The sequence below is a fragment of the Nicotiana sylvestris genome, chromosome 6 (genome assembly GCF_000393655.2).
Source record: "Nicotiana sylvestris chromosome 6, ASM39365v2, whole genome shotgun sequence".
In the NCBI taxonomy this organism is placed as follows: domain Eukaryota; kingdom Viridiplantae; phylum Streptophyta; class Magnoliopsida; order Solanales; family Solanaceae; genus Nicotiana; species Nicotiana sylvestris.
Genome location: NC_091062.1, coordinates 45,118,790 through 45,136,301, shown reverse-complemented (window position 1 = coordinate 45,136,301; position 17,512 = coordinate 45,118,790). Strand labels below are relative to the sequence as shown.

Sequence of the window (17,512 nt, the reverse complement as noted above, 5' to 3'; positions counted from 1 at the left end):
CAGTCTTCATGTGTTGATACACCCTCTCAAAATGAAGTTGCTAAAAGGAAGAATAGGCATATACTTGAGACAGCTCGGGCACTTCTGTTCCAAATGAAAGTTCCTAAACAGTTCTGGGCTGAAGCGGTCTCCACGACTTGCTTTTTGATTAATCGCATGCCATCTACTGTGATTGGAGGTAATTTTACAGTATTCTTTTTCCAAATAAGTCATTATTTCCTGTGTAACCTAAGGTGTTTGGAAGCACATGTTATGTTCGAGATGTTCGACCATCTGTTACCAAGTTGGATCCCATGGCATTGAAGTGTGTTTTTCTTGGTTATTCTCGCCTTCAGAAGGGGTATCGATGTTATTCTACTGAACTTGGCAAATATCTGGTGTCAATTGATGTGGTATTTTCAGAGACTATACCATTCTTCTATGCACCTCCCGTCTCTACAAGTCAGGGGGAGGAAGATGAGTGGCTAGTATATCAGGTTACCCGTACTTTGACAGAACAATCAGATGATGTTCCTTCTATCTCCTAGCTCTTCTATCGAGCACTAATCGACTATTGTGCCTTCAATACCTGCTCCAACTGTGTTAGCAAGACCACCAATTGTTCAAGTTTACTCGCGCATGCGAGAGACAAATGATACGTCTCCTGCACCAGTTCCTTCGTCATCTGTTCCTCTTCCCCCTGATCCTCCAGAAGACCTTGACCTTCCCATTGCTTTACGCAAAGGTACACGTACTTGCAAATCCACATATTCTATTGCTAATTTTGTTTCCTACGACCACTCATCTCCGACGTCTAGATTTTTGATTGCGTCTCTAGACTCCATTTCTATACCCAAAACGGTGAAAAAGGCTTTGAATCGTCCTGGATGGTCTGAAGCAATGCTTGAGGAAATACATGCCTTAGAGGAAAACCATACTTGAGATTTAGTGAATTTACCTAGTGGAAAGAAAGCAGCGGGATGCAAATGGGTCTTCACGGTCAAAGTTAATCCAGATGGCTCTGTAGCAAGACTTAAGGCCAGACTTGTGGCCAAAGGGTATGCTCAGACTTATGGAGTGGATTATTCTGACACATTCTCTCCGGTTGCCAAACTTACTTCTGTCCGCTTGTTCATTTCTCTAGCAGCTTCTGAGAATTGGCCTTTGCATCAATTGGATATTAAGAATGCATCTCTTCATGGTGATCTTCATGAAGAGGTGTATATGGAGCAACCACCTGGTTTTGTTGCTCAAGGGGAGTATGGAAAGGTCTGTCATTTAAAGAAGTCCTTATATGGCTTGAAGTAGAGTCTCCGGGCTTGGTTTGGTAAACTTAGTGAGGTAGTTCAAGAATTTGGGCTAAAAAAGAGCAAATGTGATCATTCAGTCTTCTACAAGCAATCAACAGCTAGATCTATTTTCCTTGTTGTATATGTTGATGACATTGTGATTACAGGAAGTGACTATGCAGGAATCTCTTCTCTCAAGTCTTTCTTGCATACTAAGTTTCATACAAAAGACTTGGGACAACTGAAATATTTCTTGGGAGTAGAAGTAACTAGAAGCAAGAAGGGGATTTTTCTATCTCAGCGAAAGTCTTGACTTAATGGCAGAAACTGGTAAGTTGGCTGCCAAGCCTTGCAGTACTCCAGTGGTTCCTAATTTGCATCTTATGAAAGATGATGGCGAGCCATTTAATGATTCAGATAGATACAGGAGGGTTAGTTGGGAGATTAAACTATCTCACTGTGACTCGTCCAGATATTGCTTTTGCAGTAAGTATGGTTAGCCAATTCATGTCCGCGCCTATAATCAAACATTGGGAGGCTTCGGAGCAGATTCTATGTTACTTAAAAGGAGCTCCTGGACTTGGCATATTATATAGCAACCACGAGCATTCCCGCATTGATTGATTTGCAGATGCAGATTGGGCTGGATCCAAGATTGACAAAAGATCTACTACTGGTTACTGTGTATTAGTTGGTGGAAACTTGATATCATGGAGAAGTAAGAAACAAAATGTTGTATCTCAGTCCAGTGCAGAATCAGAGTATAGAGCTATGGCACAATCAACATATGAGATAATGTGGATACACCATCTTTTAACTGAAATAGGGTTGAAGCATCCTACTCCATCAAAGCTCTGGTGTGACAATCAAGCTGCGCTCCATATTGCCTCAAATCCAGTGTATCATGAAAGAACCAAGCATACTGAAATTGACTGTCATTTTATTCGTGAGAAAATTCAAGAGAACTTGATTTCCACTGGCTACGTGAAGACAGGAGAGCAACTAGCTTATTTGTTCACTAAAGCATTAAATGGTACTCGAATTGGTTACCTTTATAACAAGCTGGGTATGATCAACATATATGCTCCAGCTTGAGGGGGAGTGTTATAGAATGAATATAGACTCTTTATTAGTAGTGTACATAAATAGCAGATTTGTAGGAATTTCTTTGGCAAAATACATAAGTTGCCCCCTAACCTTTGGTCCAAATCCCCCTTACGCACTTTCTGTGGATGATAATAACATTACACATGCAACATTTCTAAAGTGTATCTAGTACACACCTCTTTTGACCAGGACAAGTAAAAAGTATATCCGTATAATGCACGCGTTTGACTTTAGCCCATTTGAAATTATTAAACCCGACCCTTTTGTTTTTACCTTAACCCTTATTTACTGCCCCACCCGACCCATCCATCTCTTATCTTCCCCCCGCCCCCCCAAAACCTCTCATCATCTTTACCGTTGTTTCTTCTTCAACTACAACCCCTAAATGTCATGCTACTATTAGGGATGGGTCTCCTAATGTCAATGGTATTTTGGCCTAAAAGAAGCTACTAGTTGGAATTCTTTGGTTATTGATTCTGTTAATCTTGCTTCTGATTTGGTAAAAAAGTGCAATTATTTCTCCTCTAAACCTCAGCAGCCATGGAAGATAAAACCCACAAGAAAATACTCATCAAAAATATTCTGGCTAAATATCCAAACTTTTCACCGGCCGGAGTAAGCAAAACTCCATTTCCGACAAGCAAAAGACGTAAAAGAATAGGGTTTTACTGTAAAATCCATGGCATTAGAGAAAAACACAGGTCAAGATGTAAAAGACCACGGTGAATAGAAATCAAAATCTTGCTCTAAGTCGTCCAATTTGTCAGTTTGCCGGAATAGGGGTTGGGGACGATTAGACGAAGGTATTAGTGTTTATGTTTTTTTGTCTTTTCTTTTTGTATTTTGTGTGAAATAATAAAAGGTAGAAAAGGATAAAAAGGAAAAAAATTATTTAGACCATTGGATCAATTAATTTAAATCTACAACGTTCAAATAATCATGCAGATTCTCGTTTTTCACCTCTTCACGCGCTCCTTTTGCGCGAAACTTACTTGGTCAAAAGAGGCATGTACTAGATACACTTTAGAAAGGTTGCGTGTGTAATGTTATTATCGTCCACAGAAAGTGTGTAAGGGGGATTTGGGCCAAAAGTTAGGTAGCAACTTATGTATTTTGCCAATTTCTTTTATCTCTTTCCTTAGCTAGCATCTGATGTACATGTACTTATATTGCTCACCTCTTGGAATGAGAACACAAGTTATTCTTTCTATTTCGTGCACAGCTTGAATCGAGCTTAGAGCTTGACAATTAGTATCAGAGCCTAGTCGATTTCACGCCTAATTAGAAGTATTAATGGTTGAAGGAACTCGCATGAAAGTGATGGATGAGAAATTAACCCACCATGACAAGCTGTTAGCTGAGCTGAAAGATGGGCAGCAAGATTTGAGGGATACCCAAGCAGGTATTCAAGGTACCTTGGAACAACTGTTGGAGTGGTTGAATATCATGGATCGTAGGCAACCTAGGCCACCTGAGCAAATCCTAGGAGTTGGAATTGGACTACTACCCTTACCAGCGGAGAATAGAGCAGCTAGACCATAACAAGGACAGGTTCCTAATCCCAAATGGGAGTTACCAAGCTTCGATAGTACTAACCCTAAGGTATGGATTTCGAAAATGTGATAGATTCTTCAATTTGTATAAGGTAGCTGAGGATCTTAAAGTAGAAAGGGCTGCTTTGTATATGAATGGTAATGCTGAGTTATAGTATAATTCCCTGATACTAAGCAGGGGAGTGATTACATGGGATGAGTTGAAGGAGGAGGTATGCAATAGGTTTGGGGAGGTGTTAATGGAGGATGTAGTGGAAGAATTTAACCGACTGCAACAGACAAGCAATGTGGAAGATTATCTAGTGAAGTTTGATGACCTTAAGGCTCAGATGATAGTGAGGAACCCTGCACTAAATGAGGCACATTTCCTTTCTAGTTTTGTAGGAGGCTTAAAGGATGAGATCAAGTATTCAGTGAAGTTGTTTAAACCTAAAACCCTGAGCTGTGCCATTGAACAGGCTAGGATGCAGGAGAGGGCTATTGAGGCTGCTTTGAAGAAGAACCAACCAGTGGCAAGAGTGACCACTGCTGCTAAGGCTTCAGTTCCAACAGTGGTGCAAAGACCAACTGCGGCTACTCTTTTCAAACCTAGTCCCTTGAGGCTAACTCCAGAGGTGTATGAGTACAGAAAAGCCAACCAACTATGTTTCAGATGTAGAGAAAAGTTTGGTCCTGATCACAGGTGCCAATTCAAACAACTGCAATGCTTGACTGGAGAAGTGGAGGAAGTTGCTACTATACAGGAAGAACCCCCACCTGAGATAGAGATTGAAGTAGACATTGGACCAGAAATACAAGAGGTTGTTTGCTTTAATGCCTTGTCTGGTACTAACATGGGAGCCAATACCATACTAGTAAGGGGAGTGTTTAGAAGGAAGGAGCTAACTATATTGGTGGATTCAGGGAGCACTCACAGCTTCATTAATGAGATCACTGTCAAGGAGACTGGCTACACACCAGTAATTTCTAATACCTTAAGGGTGACAGTGGCTGATGGCAACTACATGTATACCAACTTTGTTTGTCCCAAATTTAGCTGGAAGATGGGTGGGAAATTGTTTAAAGAAAATCTGAGAATACTACAGTTAGGAGGTTGTGACATAGTCCTTGGCAATGACTGGATGAAGAAGTTCAATCCAACCAAATTTGACCATGAGAAGAACTGTGTAACCATTGGTAAAAAGGGCAATAAGGTGGTGTTGCAAGGCATCAACCAACAGGGGCAATTAGGGTGGACTAGTGGAAGCACTATGGGAAAACTAATAAAGAAAGGACAAACTTTCATGGCACATTTGTTCTTGGTGCAAGCAGTAGCAGCAAAAGAAGAGGAGCCAGTTGATTCCTCCATCCGGTCAGTATTGATCACCTATCAAGATGTGTTTGCTGAGCCTAAATCCCTACCTCCAACAAGGGCCTTAGATCATGGAATTCCACTCAAACCAGGAGCTGGCCCTGTCAGCCTGAGGCCCTACAGGTATAATTTCTTTCAAAAAGAAGAGCTAGAGAAGCAAGTGAGGGAAATGATGCTTAATGGGATCATTAGAGATAGTCAGTCACCTTTTTCTTCACCAGCTTTACTAGTAAAGAAGAAAGATGAGACTTGGAGGTTTTGTGTGGATTACAGAAGGCTTAATGAGATAACCATCAAAGATAAGTATCCAATTCCAATAGTGGATGACTTGCTAGATGAGTTATTTGGGTTAGTTATTTTCTCAAAAATTGACCTAGGTCTGGGTACCACCAAATCAGGATGAAGAGTGAAGACATTTACAAAACTGCTTTTAGGACTCATTTGGGACACTATGAGTTCAAGGTGATGCTCTTTGGGCTAACAAATGCTCCAGCTACATTTCAAGCATTGAAGAACCAAGTTTTTCAGCCTATACTTAGAAAATTTGTGTTGGTATTCTTTGATGACATCCTCATCTATAGTAAATCTTTACCTGAACACTAGACAAATTTAGAGGCAGTGTTCAGAATCTTGAGAACTCAGACCTTGTATGCAAAGAAATCTAAGTGCTCTTTTGGGCAATCAAAGGTGGAGTACTTGGGGCATGTGATCTCAAGGGAAGGGGTCTCTACTGACCCTGAGAAGGTCAAAGCTATAGTACCTTGAGAGGGTTGAGAGGATTTTTCAGACTCAATTATGGAGTTATTGCTAAACCCCTGACTGATTTGCTTAAGAAGGAAGCCTTCAAGTGGAATGAGGAAGCTACAGTTGCTTTTGAAGCTCTGAAACAAGCCATGGTCAACACACCAGTCTTGGCCTTACCTGATTATTCTTAATACTTTATAGTGGAAACTGATGCTAGCCAAAATGGTATAGGTGCTGTGTTATTACAAAAGGGAAAACCCATTGCTTATCTGAGTAAAGTACTTGCCCCTAGACATAGAGGAAGGTCTATTTATGAGAAAGAATACATGGCTCTCTTGAATGCAGTAGAGAAATGGAGGCATTACTTGCAATATAAGCATTTTATAGTGAAAACTGATCATCACATCCTCAAATTCCTGCTGGAACAAAGAGTAACCACTGACATTCAACAGAAAGGGTTAACTAAACTACTGGGGCTTGATTATGAAGTTCAGTATAATAAGGGGTAGAAAATAGAGTTGTTGATGCACTCTCCGAGCAGTTTGAGGGTCAGGAAGGTGAAACCTTGTCTAGTGCAGCTGAGTTCATGGCCATTAGTGTAACAACTCCTACTTGGATGCAAGAAGTCAGTAATAGCTATGAAGGAGATACACATGAAGTTGCCTTAATCTCTGAGGTAATCGTGGATACTCAAGGACCTCGTATATATCATTACATAGCTGGAGTATTGAGAAAGAAGGGCAAGATTTACATAGGGGATCATGATCCACTCAGGCAATAACTACTGACAACCTTTCATGACTCACCAATTGGGGGGCATTCAGGCCAACTTGATACTCTAAAAAGGCTTTCACAATTGTTTTATTGGCCTGGTATGAAACAGATGGTGATTGACCATGTATCTACTTGTGATGTATGTCAAAGAAACAAAGGGGAAAATGTTCCTTACCCGGGCCTACTGCAACCTCTACCCATTCCAGACCAGGTTTGGAAACATATAACCATGGATTTCATTGAAGGACTACCAAGGTCTAAAGGCAAGGAAGTGATCTTTGTGGTAGTGGATAGGAGGTCAAAATTTGCTCACTTTATGACTCTTGCTCACCCTTACACTGCAGTAAATGTGGCTAACAAGTTCTTCAAGCATGTGCATACCTTGCATGGGTTACCTGATTCTATAGTCTCTGATAGAGATAAAGTATTCTTAAGCAACTTCTGGCAGGCACTATTTAGGGTGTTGGCACCCAACTTCATTTCACTACTGCCTACCACCCCCAGAGTGATGGCCAAAGTGAGAGGGTGAATAAATGCATTGAGAAATATCTTAAGTGTATGACTTCTCATAAGCCAGTACAATGGAAGCAATGGTTACCCCTAGCTAAGTGGTGGTACAACAAAAATTTTCACACCAGCTTAGGGTGCACTCCCTTTGAGGCCTTGTATGGCTTTACTCCACCACAGTTATCAGTTGGGCCACCGCTAGATACTACTGTCCAAGCTGTTGGTGATGCTGTTATGAGGAGGCAACAGGTTCAACAACTGTTGCAAGATAATTTGATTAAAGCTCAAGAGAGAATGAAGTTATATGCAGATCAAAGAAGAACTGAAAGAGAATTCCAGGTGGGCGACATGGTCTTTCTAAAGCTCCAGCCTTATAGACAATCATCCTTAGCTCTTAGAAGAAACCTCAAACTCAGCTCCAAATTCTATGGGCCATACAAAATCATTGCCAAGGTGGGGCAAGTTGCTTACAAACTAGAACTACCTCCTACCTCCAAAGTACACCCTGTATTTCATGTTTCTCTATTGAAGAAGAAGGTGGGATCCAAGATCACTACTCAAACTATACTGCCCCAGACCGAAGAGGATGGGCAGTTTTTGGTTGCTCCAATTGCCATATTACAAAGATAAATGGTTAAGAAGGGAAATGTTGTTGCTGTTAAAGTCTTAGTGCAGTGGTCGAACTTAGCTCCGGAGGATGCCACTTGGGAAGATTATGCAGATTTGAACGCCAAATTCCCTCATTTTGATCCTTGAGGACAAGGATCATTTCAAGGGGAAGGGTATGTCATGGTCTGTGGAGCGTTAAATTTTAAATTTGGGCAGAATTCAATTAGAAAAGGCGGAAGGGCCTCTTTGCAAAACACGAAAAATTTGGAGGGTTTAGATCTGTTCAGCTAGTATAGATCAATGGCTCAGATCAATCCAAAAGGCATCAAAAATAACGACTGATAAGGGAGCAAAACTAACGAACTTCTGGTAACTAAATTCCTCTCTCTTCTGATTTCTTCTCCCTCAATCCAAATTCTCTTCTCACCTAAATCTATTCTTCTTCTGTTGCAGACTCGAGCTCATCAACAATGGTATTCAACTATTAGTATTGTTTTTCATTTTATTTCCTTCAGTTTTAGTTGTAATACTTTCATTTCAGTTAATAAATCGAAAATTGTCCAAAAATTACTTGTTTGAATTTTCTATAATTGTGGTTTTGGCTTGAATCGAGCATAGAGCTTGACATGGTATAATCAACTTAGTCATGTTTCAGCGATTATTTCAAGTGTAAAACTTATCTGTACAGTTTAGGGTGGGTGACACATACAAGGATGCTATGTTATGAGATATGACTTAGATGTTGCTCTGAGAATACCTGCCTAGTGTTATGAAACCAAAACAGAAATTACTTAAAGCGCTCCTACATTGAAGAGAAAAGATAGAGAGAAGAAATGGGGTGGTGGGTTAGGAAGAAGAAGAAAAGAAAGAGGGGACCCCGGGGGGAGGGGGGCTTATGATTGTGAGGGTTACTGGTAATTGGGTCAACAGAATCAGGGACGGGTCAATTGGATTTAGGGATTAAATTTAAAAAATACTGACTTGTATATCTATGTGGCAATTTTTTTTGAGGCATTGGGTGCCACAGTGGATGTCCATTAGGGTTAGGGACAATTTTAGTTACTTTGTTAACGGTAAGGGTGGATTTGGACGGAAAGTATAACGGGGGATAAATGTAAACTATTTACCAAAGTAGAGGGATAAATCCGGCCTTTTTCCCTATATTATAATATATGTCTTCTATAACAGCACTTCACTATAGCAGCCAAAAAATATCAGAACAAACTAGGCCGTTATAGAGGGGTTTGACTGTACTCATGTTTTATACCTAACAGATGTTAGCTGCTTCAAATGTTCTATAACTACTTTTTACAAGAGCATATATAAGAAAAATGTTGGACATACTTGAATTGATTGATGCCATCAGAAAGAGCAGACCCAAAAAGCACTGTAACCTTGTCCGATATACCTAATAAAACATTAGCTCGAGAAACCAGAACCATATCTAGAACAGTCAAAAGGGCCACACCTACTTGAGTAAACCTGCATAAATTATAAGTAGGAAAATAAAGTGATTTCATAATTTAAGTCAATATTCCTTAACATAACATGTACGAGTCAAAGAGCTACTTACATGAGAATATATCGCAACCTCATCTTTTTTAAATAGCGATTGTAAGTCAAGGTCCCGATCATGAGGCCCAACCATCCAAGAACACGTGCTGTTCCAAGGAAAGATGCATCTAATTTTAAGAACTCCGTCTGATAGTAGAACATAACCGTCGAGAGATTTGGAACTGTCACATGAGCCAAAAAGAACCAAGCCATTGGTCTGGATTCCAAGGAACAATTAGCAAGAGGATAACCACCGCAACATCAGTAAATTAAGAGAAGGCAAAAGAGAAATGGTATTATATAAAAATAAAAACAAATAAAAAAAAGAGAGAGACAAGAAGATGGGAGGCTACTGAAGAATTCACAACCTCCCATGATGTCCCAACTGACATATTGAAACATGGAAGCATGAAATTCAATGAATGGAAGCACCAAAAAAAAAAAAAAAAAAAAAACCTTGGCCAGTGACTTAATCTGTTGGAAGTTATGCTGCCACTTGGATCTTTCTTAAGAAATTGTAATACAAGGCCAATACTGTAAGTGATGAAAGTGTTTTTGGAATTGCAGTTTCATTGTTCCAACTTAAGGCGATGCGAGTCCATTTTATGCTAATGAAAGCAATCCCTTCACAAGTCTATTACCTCTTCCAATATGGTATAGAGATAGAAAGAAATGGCATCACCAAGAAAGATTGAAAAGAAGGTAGAGAAAGATTTTCAAGACCTAGGCCCCATCGTATCATATATATACACTGAAGCACGTAGTGTTCTAGCAGAAGCTCCAAAAGGGAAAAAAATTGATTCGTGACTATTCATTATAAAGCATCAAGAGAAAAAGAAATATTAAACTCTCGCACAAGTTACCTTAAAATGGCTGGCTGGTGGAAAGCCCTAAATAATGTGTAGGTGGCCATTTTCAGAGATTGATACCATTGAGATAATGATGATCCGTTTTTGTCAGGAGCCTGAAGTTTATTTATTGGAGTTGGTGCCCTTTTTGAATTTTTCTGGCTCTTCTTTCTCCTCAAAGAACTACTTTTCGATTTTTCACTAGAGAACTTATCTTCTTCTTCAATACTTCCAATCGTCATTTCAGAACCATTAGATACAAAACCATCAGGGAGTGCTTTACCTTGTACAGAACCCTCCTCAACCAAACCACATGAAAAGAGCTGTAAAGCAGGTAAGACAGAGAAAAGGAGGAATATCCGATCTATCTGTAAATTGACTAATGCATATCCTCCCAGCAAACTCCCACAGATTCCTCCGAATGCCATAGCCAGCCAAGATATTGACTGAAGATCTCCAGCAAATGATGCCCTGTTGACAAGTAATGCTAAATTAAAACAAAATCATGCCTTTCACTCTCAACGAAATTAATCTAAATATTTTCGGTGCAAGCTGCACATGACAGCGTCTAAACCTGTTGAATTTGCATGTAAAATAGGACTTTAACAATTAGGTGACAATTAACAAATCAAACTTCACATAAACCCAGGCATCTGTCGTAAAAAATGATAGCAAAGCCCTTTTTGCAGCTATATTTAACCATGAACTGAATAGACAAGTCATATCCATGGTACAACCTGCTATTTGATCCGACTAATTTGACATTTACTTTTGTTGTATGGTCAAAGGCTTAGTTTTGGTCCAGATATATTTAAAAATTACCTGTTTTTGCAGCTACTTAAAATTACTCCAATTCAAACAGCCCTTCTAATTAGAATGATAGAAAAAGTCCCATGTAGAAGAACATACCGCTCAAATCTTACCGCCTCAGCGATCATTGCGTCAATTACGACATCAGCCATTGCAGAGCCCAGGTTCTGCACTGTCAAAAGAATCATGAGTTCTATCCTCGTATTTCTCAGGAAAGCACTTAACCCTAAAATTAGCCATGGCAACAGCGAGAGCAAAGTTGCAAGTGTAAGGTAGGGGACTCTTTTCCTTCCTCTGATTGGGAAACAATCAGATAATATCCTGCAAACAGCATATTGAATAAGGTCTTGATGGTGCAGAAGAGCAAGAAATGAACAATTTTCCTGACATGGTTTCATGGGAAAACAACAAAAACGAGCTTAGCAGAGTCTAAGTCATGAACTGCACACCAGCAGTTATTGACCATACAACAACAACTACGCCTCAGTTATGGACCATCGTATAATAAATCTATTGTTTAATGACAATTTCCATGATTTAAGAAAAATCTATCTGGCTTAGCCATATTTTTAGGTTTCCACAATAAGATGCTACCACATGTTAGAAATTGATCCGATGATGTTTATTAAAACTCCAAGAAACTGTCAAAAAATTTGTCACAGCTTTTGTCTTTATATGTTAATTCTAGAACATATCAAAATGCCACCTAAAAGAGAACATTGTTCTTAATATTCATTTCACATTGATTACAGTTCCTTTTGTTTCTGGTACTGCAAATTCGAGCTGCAATCAGATAGAAGAAAACTAAACATCTTAACAAACTTTTTCTTTTGATTTGTACACCTGGCACTTGAATGTTTTAGATTAATTGACCAAATCTATAGGATCATTAAATTCAATAGAATCTGATATTCAGCTCAAGCCTAGTTCTACTTAACATTTACAAGTAAGTTGGACCTGCTAGGCAGTAGAAGAGGCTAATTAAGTGCCCCTGGTCCGCTTACAAAAGCACAGAGGTGATTTTTTTTTTTTTTTGAAAAGGTAATAAGATTTCATTAATAAAAAGCATAAATACCCATATACAAGAAGTATATGAAAAAATAGAAAAACCTCACAAGAAAATATGGCTCTCTACGAAAAATATACCGAATCTTCTATGCTTAAAGGAATCTCATGAGTGCACCAAGAAGTCCACAAGTCTTCTATTTAACCCCAAGGGCCAATGTGATGGAATGAGAGAAAGTGTCTTCGAACTATGCCAACAGGTACTATATGTACTAGGGAGAAGCACTTACTGCCTAAATCAGGTATCCAACTCTTTGATTTGAATATGATGTAAAAATTGAGGTCAGATACATGAAGAAAGGGGGAGCAGAGGACTAAAAGGAATGGGGTAGGGAAGGCAATAAGGAACTGCAAAGATATTAAAAGGAAAAAAAAAGAAGATAATCATGAATTAGTATATATATATTAATTCCTGGCTCATGGACCTATAGGTAAAATTCTATGTTTCTAAAGCTCAAAAACTAACGTTAAACATCTAATATTAACTCAATTCAAGCACGACGATCTACCAAATCAGATTGAACCATCCAAATTTGCTCTGAAGGTTTGTTTAGCTTAATTTGTTTCATTTTATGCTTGAGAATTGTTATATTTATTTAGACACTACTGAACAAGATTAAACATACAGCTAGGACACCATTTTCTATTCACAAGTATGCATTACAGAAGCTCACAAGAGGTTGAGTGTGCAACAACAACAACAACAACCCAGTGAAAACCCACTAGTGGGGTCTGGGGAGGGTAGTGTGTACGCAGACCTTACCCCTATACCGAGGGGTACAGAGGCTGTTTCCGAAAGACCCTCGGCTCAAGAAGACGAAAAGAGGCAAAATATCAGTAACATCAACAACAAGAGGTTGAGTGTGCATGATAGATAAATACCCATATAAAGGTTTTATGCTCCATGGAAAGAATGCTATCGAAGTGATAAATTGGGAGGCTGATGGAGATAACTTCAAGTTGTCTTTCAACTGATATGAAACTGCTGTCCAAACAAAAGATCTGAAACCCTGCTCCCAAAAATAGAGAATAGTGTTAATTATACCCAAGGGATTTCAAAAAGGAATATAAACATGATAGGCATCCCATAAAAACCTACAAAATGCACTTAAGATATGCTCAAATGGACAACAAAAGTGTACAGGGAACCAAGAGATTACATGACCACTCACTGTTTACTTTTTTGGTTTTTCTTTTGTTGTTTTAAGTTCAGTTTCCTGCACCTCTGCAATTAATTCAAGGAACAGCAGAGCAACACTGTATGCTCTCTCTTTTAACATAAAAAGGCTCCCAAAATACTCTACTACAATAAGAGAGGCATCATAGAAGACAAGCGAGAGAAAACCTTAAGGGTAGTTTGTTCAAGTACTAGTTATGCAGGAATTTTAACGCAAGGAGTGTTTATGCAGTGAACGATAATGTAGGTATAATCTTGCAGTGAATAATAATACAAAGAATGTTATGTAGGGATTACCTACTTTAAAAGCATTTCTATCTTTAAATACTTTTATCCACGTATTGCTAATATACATAATCTTATTTCCACATTTTATCCCGCATAAAGAAAAACATAATTCCTGCATAAAGTATTAAGCTTAATACTACCAACCAAGTAATGCATTACTTATGTGGCCAACCAAAACTGCATTACTTATCAAATACAGTCAGACCTCTCACCTCTCTATAACAGCATCCCTATGTAACAGCTATTCACTATAAAAGCCTAATTTTTCTCAGAACCGATTTGTTATGATATATTTTACTTCTCTATAACAGCATTCTGCCTATAACAGCAACAACTTTTTGTAAAATTATTCCTCTATAACAGCCATGCAGATTTTCTGAGATTATTACTAATAATAATTCTAAATATTTAAGCAAATATTTTATAAATTTAATGTGCAACTTATAATAGCTATATATATTATCGTAAGGATAGCAGTATGTTCCATGAACATATGCACATCAAATATTTTTATAACTATATCTACAAATGATATATCTTGCATTAGAAAAATGCCAAAAGATACTTAAGAGATCTATTTATACTTTATATGCATCTCATTCTTTTTTTATTTGAAGATGTACACATGATATATTTTATATTGGACAATTACCAATAATATACAACAACAACAACGACCCAGTGAAACCACTAGTGGGGTCTGGGGAGGGTAGTGTGTATGCAGACCTTACCCCTATCCCGAAGGAGTAAAGAGGTTGTTTCCGAAAGACCCTCGGCTCAAGAAGACAAAAGGAGACAATATCAGTAACACCACAGAAATAATATGAAAAATGGAACAACATGAAATCAAGAAGAAAGATACAAAGCAAAAGCGAAATAGTATCCATACCAAACTAGTCTCACAAAGTCATGACATAAGTCAAGACTCAACTACCCCCTAACCTACAACTCTAATACTCGACCTCCACATGTGTAAACGTAATATATTCGTATTACCAATAATATGTAAACATAATATATTCGTATTTTTTAATTGTGTGCCTTAGAGTTTAAATATTTGTGCGTTTAGTTAAGAATTTTTTAATAATGTATTAGATTTCTTTAGCATTTAATTCGTGAAATATTTATATCTTTTGAGATTTTGAATTTAAATATTTTATATATAGTATTAAAAAGGAAAAACAATTAGTTTTTGGATAATTTTTTACTATAACAGCCAAAATATATTTAAATGCCAAATGTTGTTATAGGTGTATAACAGCCATTCACTATAAAAGCCGAAAAATTTCAGAACAAACGATGTTGTTATAGAGAGGTTTGACTGTATTTAATTTTTTCTTATAAAGCCAACTAAACATAGTATTACTTGATGGGTGATCTTATGTAGAGATTATTTTGCTAATAAACCAAACGATCCCTTAGATATTTCATTGCGGTAAACAGTCAAGATAACTTATATTACAGCAAAAATTTTAATTGCAAGAAAAGAGAACAATCTTGTTGTTCATTATGCATAATTTTGCCCAAGGCGTGCAAGACTTCATTCAAGCAAATAAAAAGAAGGCAACAAGGTGAAATTACATCCCTTGTGGGTAGCAGCATATTGAGTCCAAGATTTTAATATAGTTTTCTAGGTATGATCTTCGCATCTTGCAACAGCTTGTCCCACATCTGGTCCTGTAACGTATTTTACCAAACTTCTGATGAGGAGTTTCTCTTTGCGTTCAATTGCCTCGGGTTAAATTCAATCTTTTAATTTCTTGCAGTCAATGTGCTTTTGGGAGTTCCTGCTCCTCTCCCACTCCACCACTTGACTACATATCTATGGAAAGAAAAAGCATAAAGCTTTGACATTTGCTAAACAGACAGCATAATTGCTAGTTTTCAGTTACAACTAAACTGGAATTTCCCCATTTCAATCCTCTAAATCTTTTACTAAATCTACTCTTAAGTCAGATCTTTCAATAAGGGACTGGAGTAAAGTACTTTCGAGTTGCTCTAGGCCCAAAGGCCTCCTTCTGGCTCTGCATGCACTGCTTGGATCAATTTGATTGTGATCTTATGATTCAAGAGCACTATACAACTGTATTTACCTTAACCACAGAAAAGATACAACACAGTTATACCCAAGATGAGATCAAGCCTCTTTTTTAGCCTGTAACCACCAGAATATACAAGTCTTCTAATAAATTAGTTTAGCACCATGTAAGAGGCCACGACTAAATTATCCGGAAGAATATATACACTAAATGAGTAAGGGTATTTTTGTTTGAAAGAGATCAAATCGGTGCAGATACGTTTTATGTGAAAAGTAAACATAAGTTTAATTGGCGCCTGATGATTACTTTTGATGGCAAAGGTAGGAAAAGTTGTTAAAGGAGCTTATACAGAGAAAAAGTAGCTTAATAACCTTGAAGCCTTGCTAACCAAAGTTCTTTTAACGGGCATTTTCAAGCTGCAAAAAGAACTAGACTAGATGTTAAGATAAGCATGGAACCTAATACATTAACAACTACACAACAACCCCAAACTAGTTGACTCTGCTATATAAAACTCGATAGCTATTAAGCTCCATTTAGCTCGTTTCATTTCACCACTCACGCATGGAGCCTGATGCAATAAGAAATTCCCAATACATGCGACAACAACATAAGCCTCAGTCCCGAAAAAGTTCAGTTGACTGTATTTTTTCCTAATAACCGATAAATCTCAAAGGGCCAATGGCACACAGTTCGAAACTCGACGTATAATGGACAAACTTGTGATGTGCGCACCTAACCCACACATCACAAGGTGCGCTCTTACACCTAGACAAGAGCCCTGAGCTAGTTAGGTCGACTAGATGAATCCTCACGGATTATGTTTCTCCATTTAAACTCATCTCAGAACACGCAACTCAAAAAAAAAAATAGAACTTTGACATAGAACAATTTAAAAGTAGACAAGCCAAATTTCATCGTAAAACCCAGAAACTCCGCCCGTTAAAACATAAAAAAGACCCTCTGAGCCCCAAATGCTGAAAATTGCTAACTGTTGTCTAGAAATGAAAAGAGAATTTCTATATAATGGAGGAAACCATCACTAGGATAAATAAATAAAAAGAAAAAAGTTGGGGAGGGGGGAGTGGAGAAAGAGAGAACCTGGGTGAAGTAAATAAGGCAAACAAGCCAGAGAAAGGAAGCCCCAAAAGCAGTGCGTAACTGCTTCAACCAACCCATCATTTTTGGGATCACAGTCACAAATTGCCTCTTCCCAATCGATGAATAAATTTGATTTTGACTGTTTTTTTTTCTCCAGTCGTTCCTTTTTTGACTGGGAAATGGGGATGCCCAGATTACATGGATCCCCTCAACTTCTTTTACGATTGGAAGGACTTTAATAATTTAATGTTTCCATTTGTTAATTTAAATCTAACGTATTCATTACTCAAGCATATTTCGTCTTCTTTTTCATCGTCTTTCCTCTTTGCCTTCGTCAAGTCCACAATGGACCAGCGCACGCGCTGACCGCATTAATTTATTTTTTAGGTGACGGTTAAAACTCCATTTCCACAAAATTATATAGTTGAATTATGTAAATATACTTTTATTTATTTATTTAACTAGTTAATTCCACGCGGTGAAATATCACTAAATTCACTTCTTCTTCTTTTGTAAATTTAATGGAAGACATTATATTTTATAATAACAAAAAACTAAAAATAAGTTATTACGTGTGAAAACATAAAACAAATAAATTTAAGAAAAAGCATCACACTGTCTGTAGATTTATAATGATAATGTGCTCGAAAGCAATCTCCTTTTTTTTATGGCAAGAAAAGCAGTTGTGCTGAAACGCAATCTTCTCAGTTGGAAGAG

At 37.9% G+C, this 17,512-nt stretch overlaps 1 protein-coding gene across 4 annotated transcripts in view; it reads right to left on the bottom strand.

The window, feature by feature from the left end:
* Nucleotides 1-17,100, bottom strand: part of LOC104219981 (probable folate-biopterin transporter 4) — a 30,872-nt gene extending 13,772 nt beyond the window's left edge. For 2 of the 4 annotated variants that reach the window (XM_070150035.1, XM_070150034.1), the window contains exons 1-6: nucleotides 14,387-14,507; nucleotides 13,073-13,200; nucleotides 11,225-11,446; nucleotides 10,331-10,786; nucleotides 9,487-9,684; nucleotides 9,258-9,395 (exon numbers count right to left, since the gene is read on the bottom strand). In XM_070150035.1, coding sequence (XP_070006136.1) covers nucleotides 9,258-9,395; nucleotides 9,487-9,684; nucleotides 10,331-10,786; nucleotides 11,225-11,446; nucleotides 13,073-13,200; nucleotides 14,387-14,497 — 1,253 coding nt within the window. In that variant the 5' untranslated portion in view covers nucleotides 14,498-14,507. Of the gene's footprint in view, nucleotides 1-9,257; nucleotides 9,396-9,486; nucleotides 9,685-10,330; nucleotides 10,787-11,224; nucleotides 11,447-13,072; nucleotides 13,201-14,386; nucleotides 14,508-16,795 lie in introns of those variants that run through there. The other 2 variants (XM_070150036.1, XM_009770748.2) reach the window with 2 other exon arrangements.
* Nucleotides 17,101-17,512: the final 412 nt, after the last annotated feature.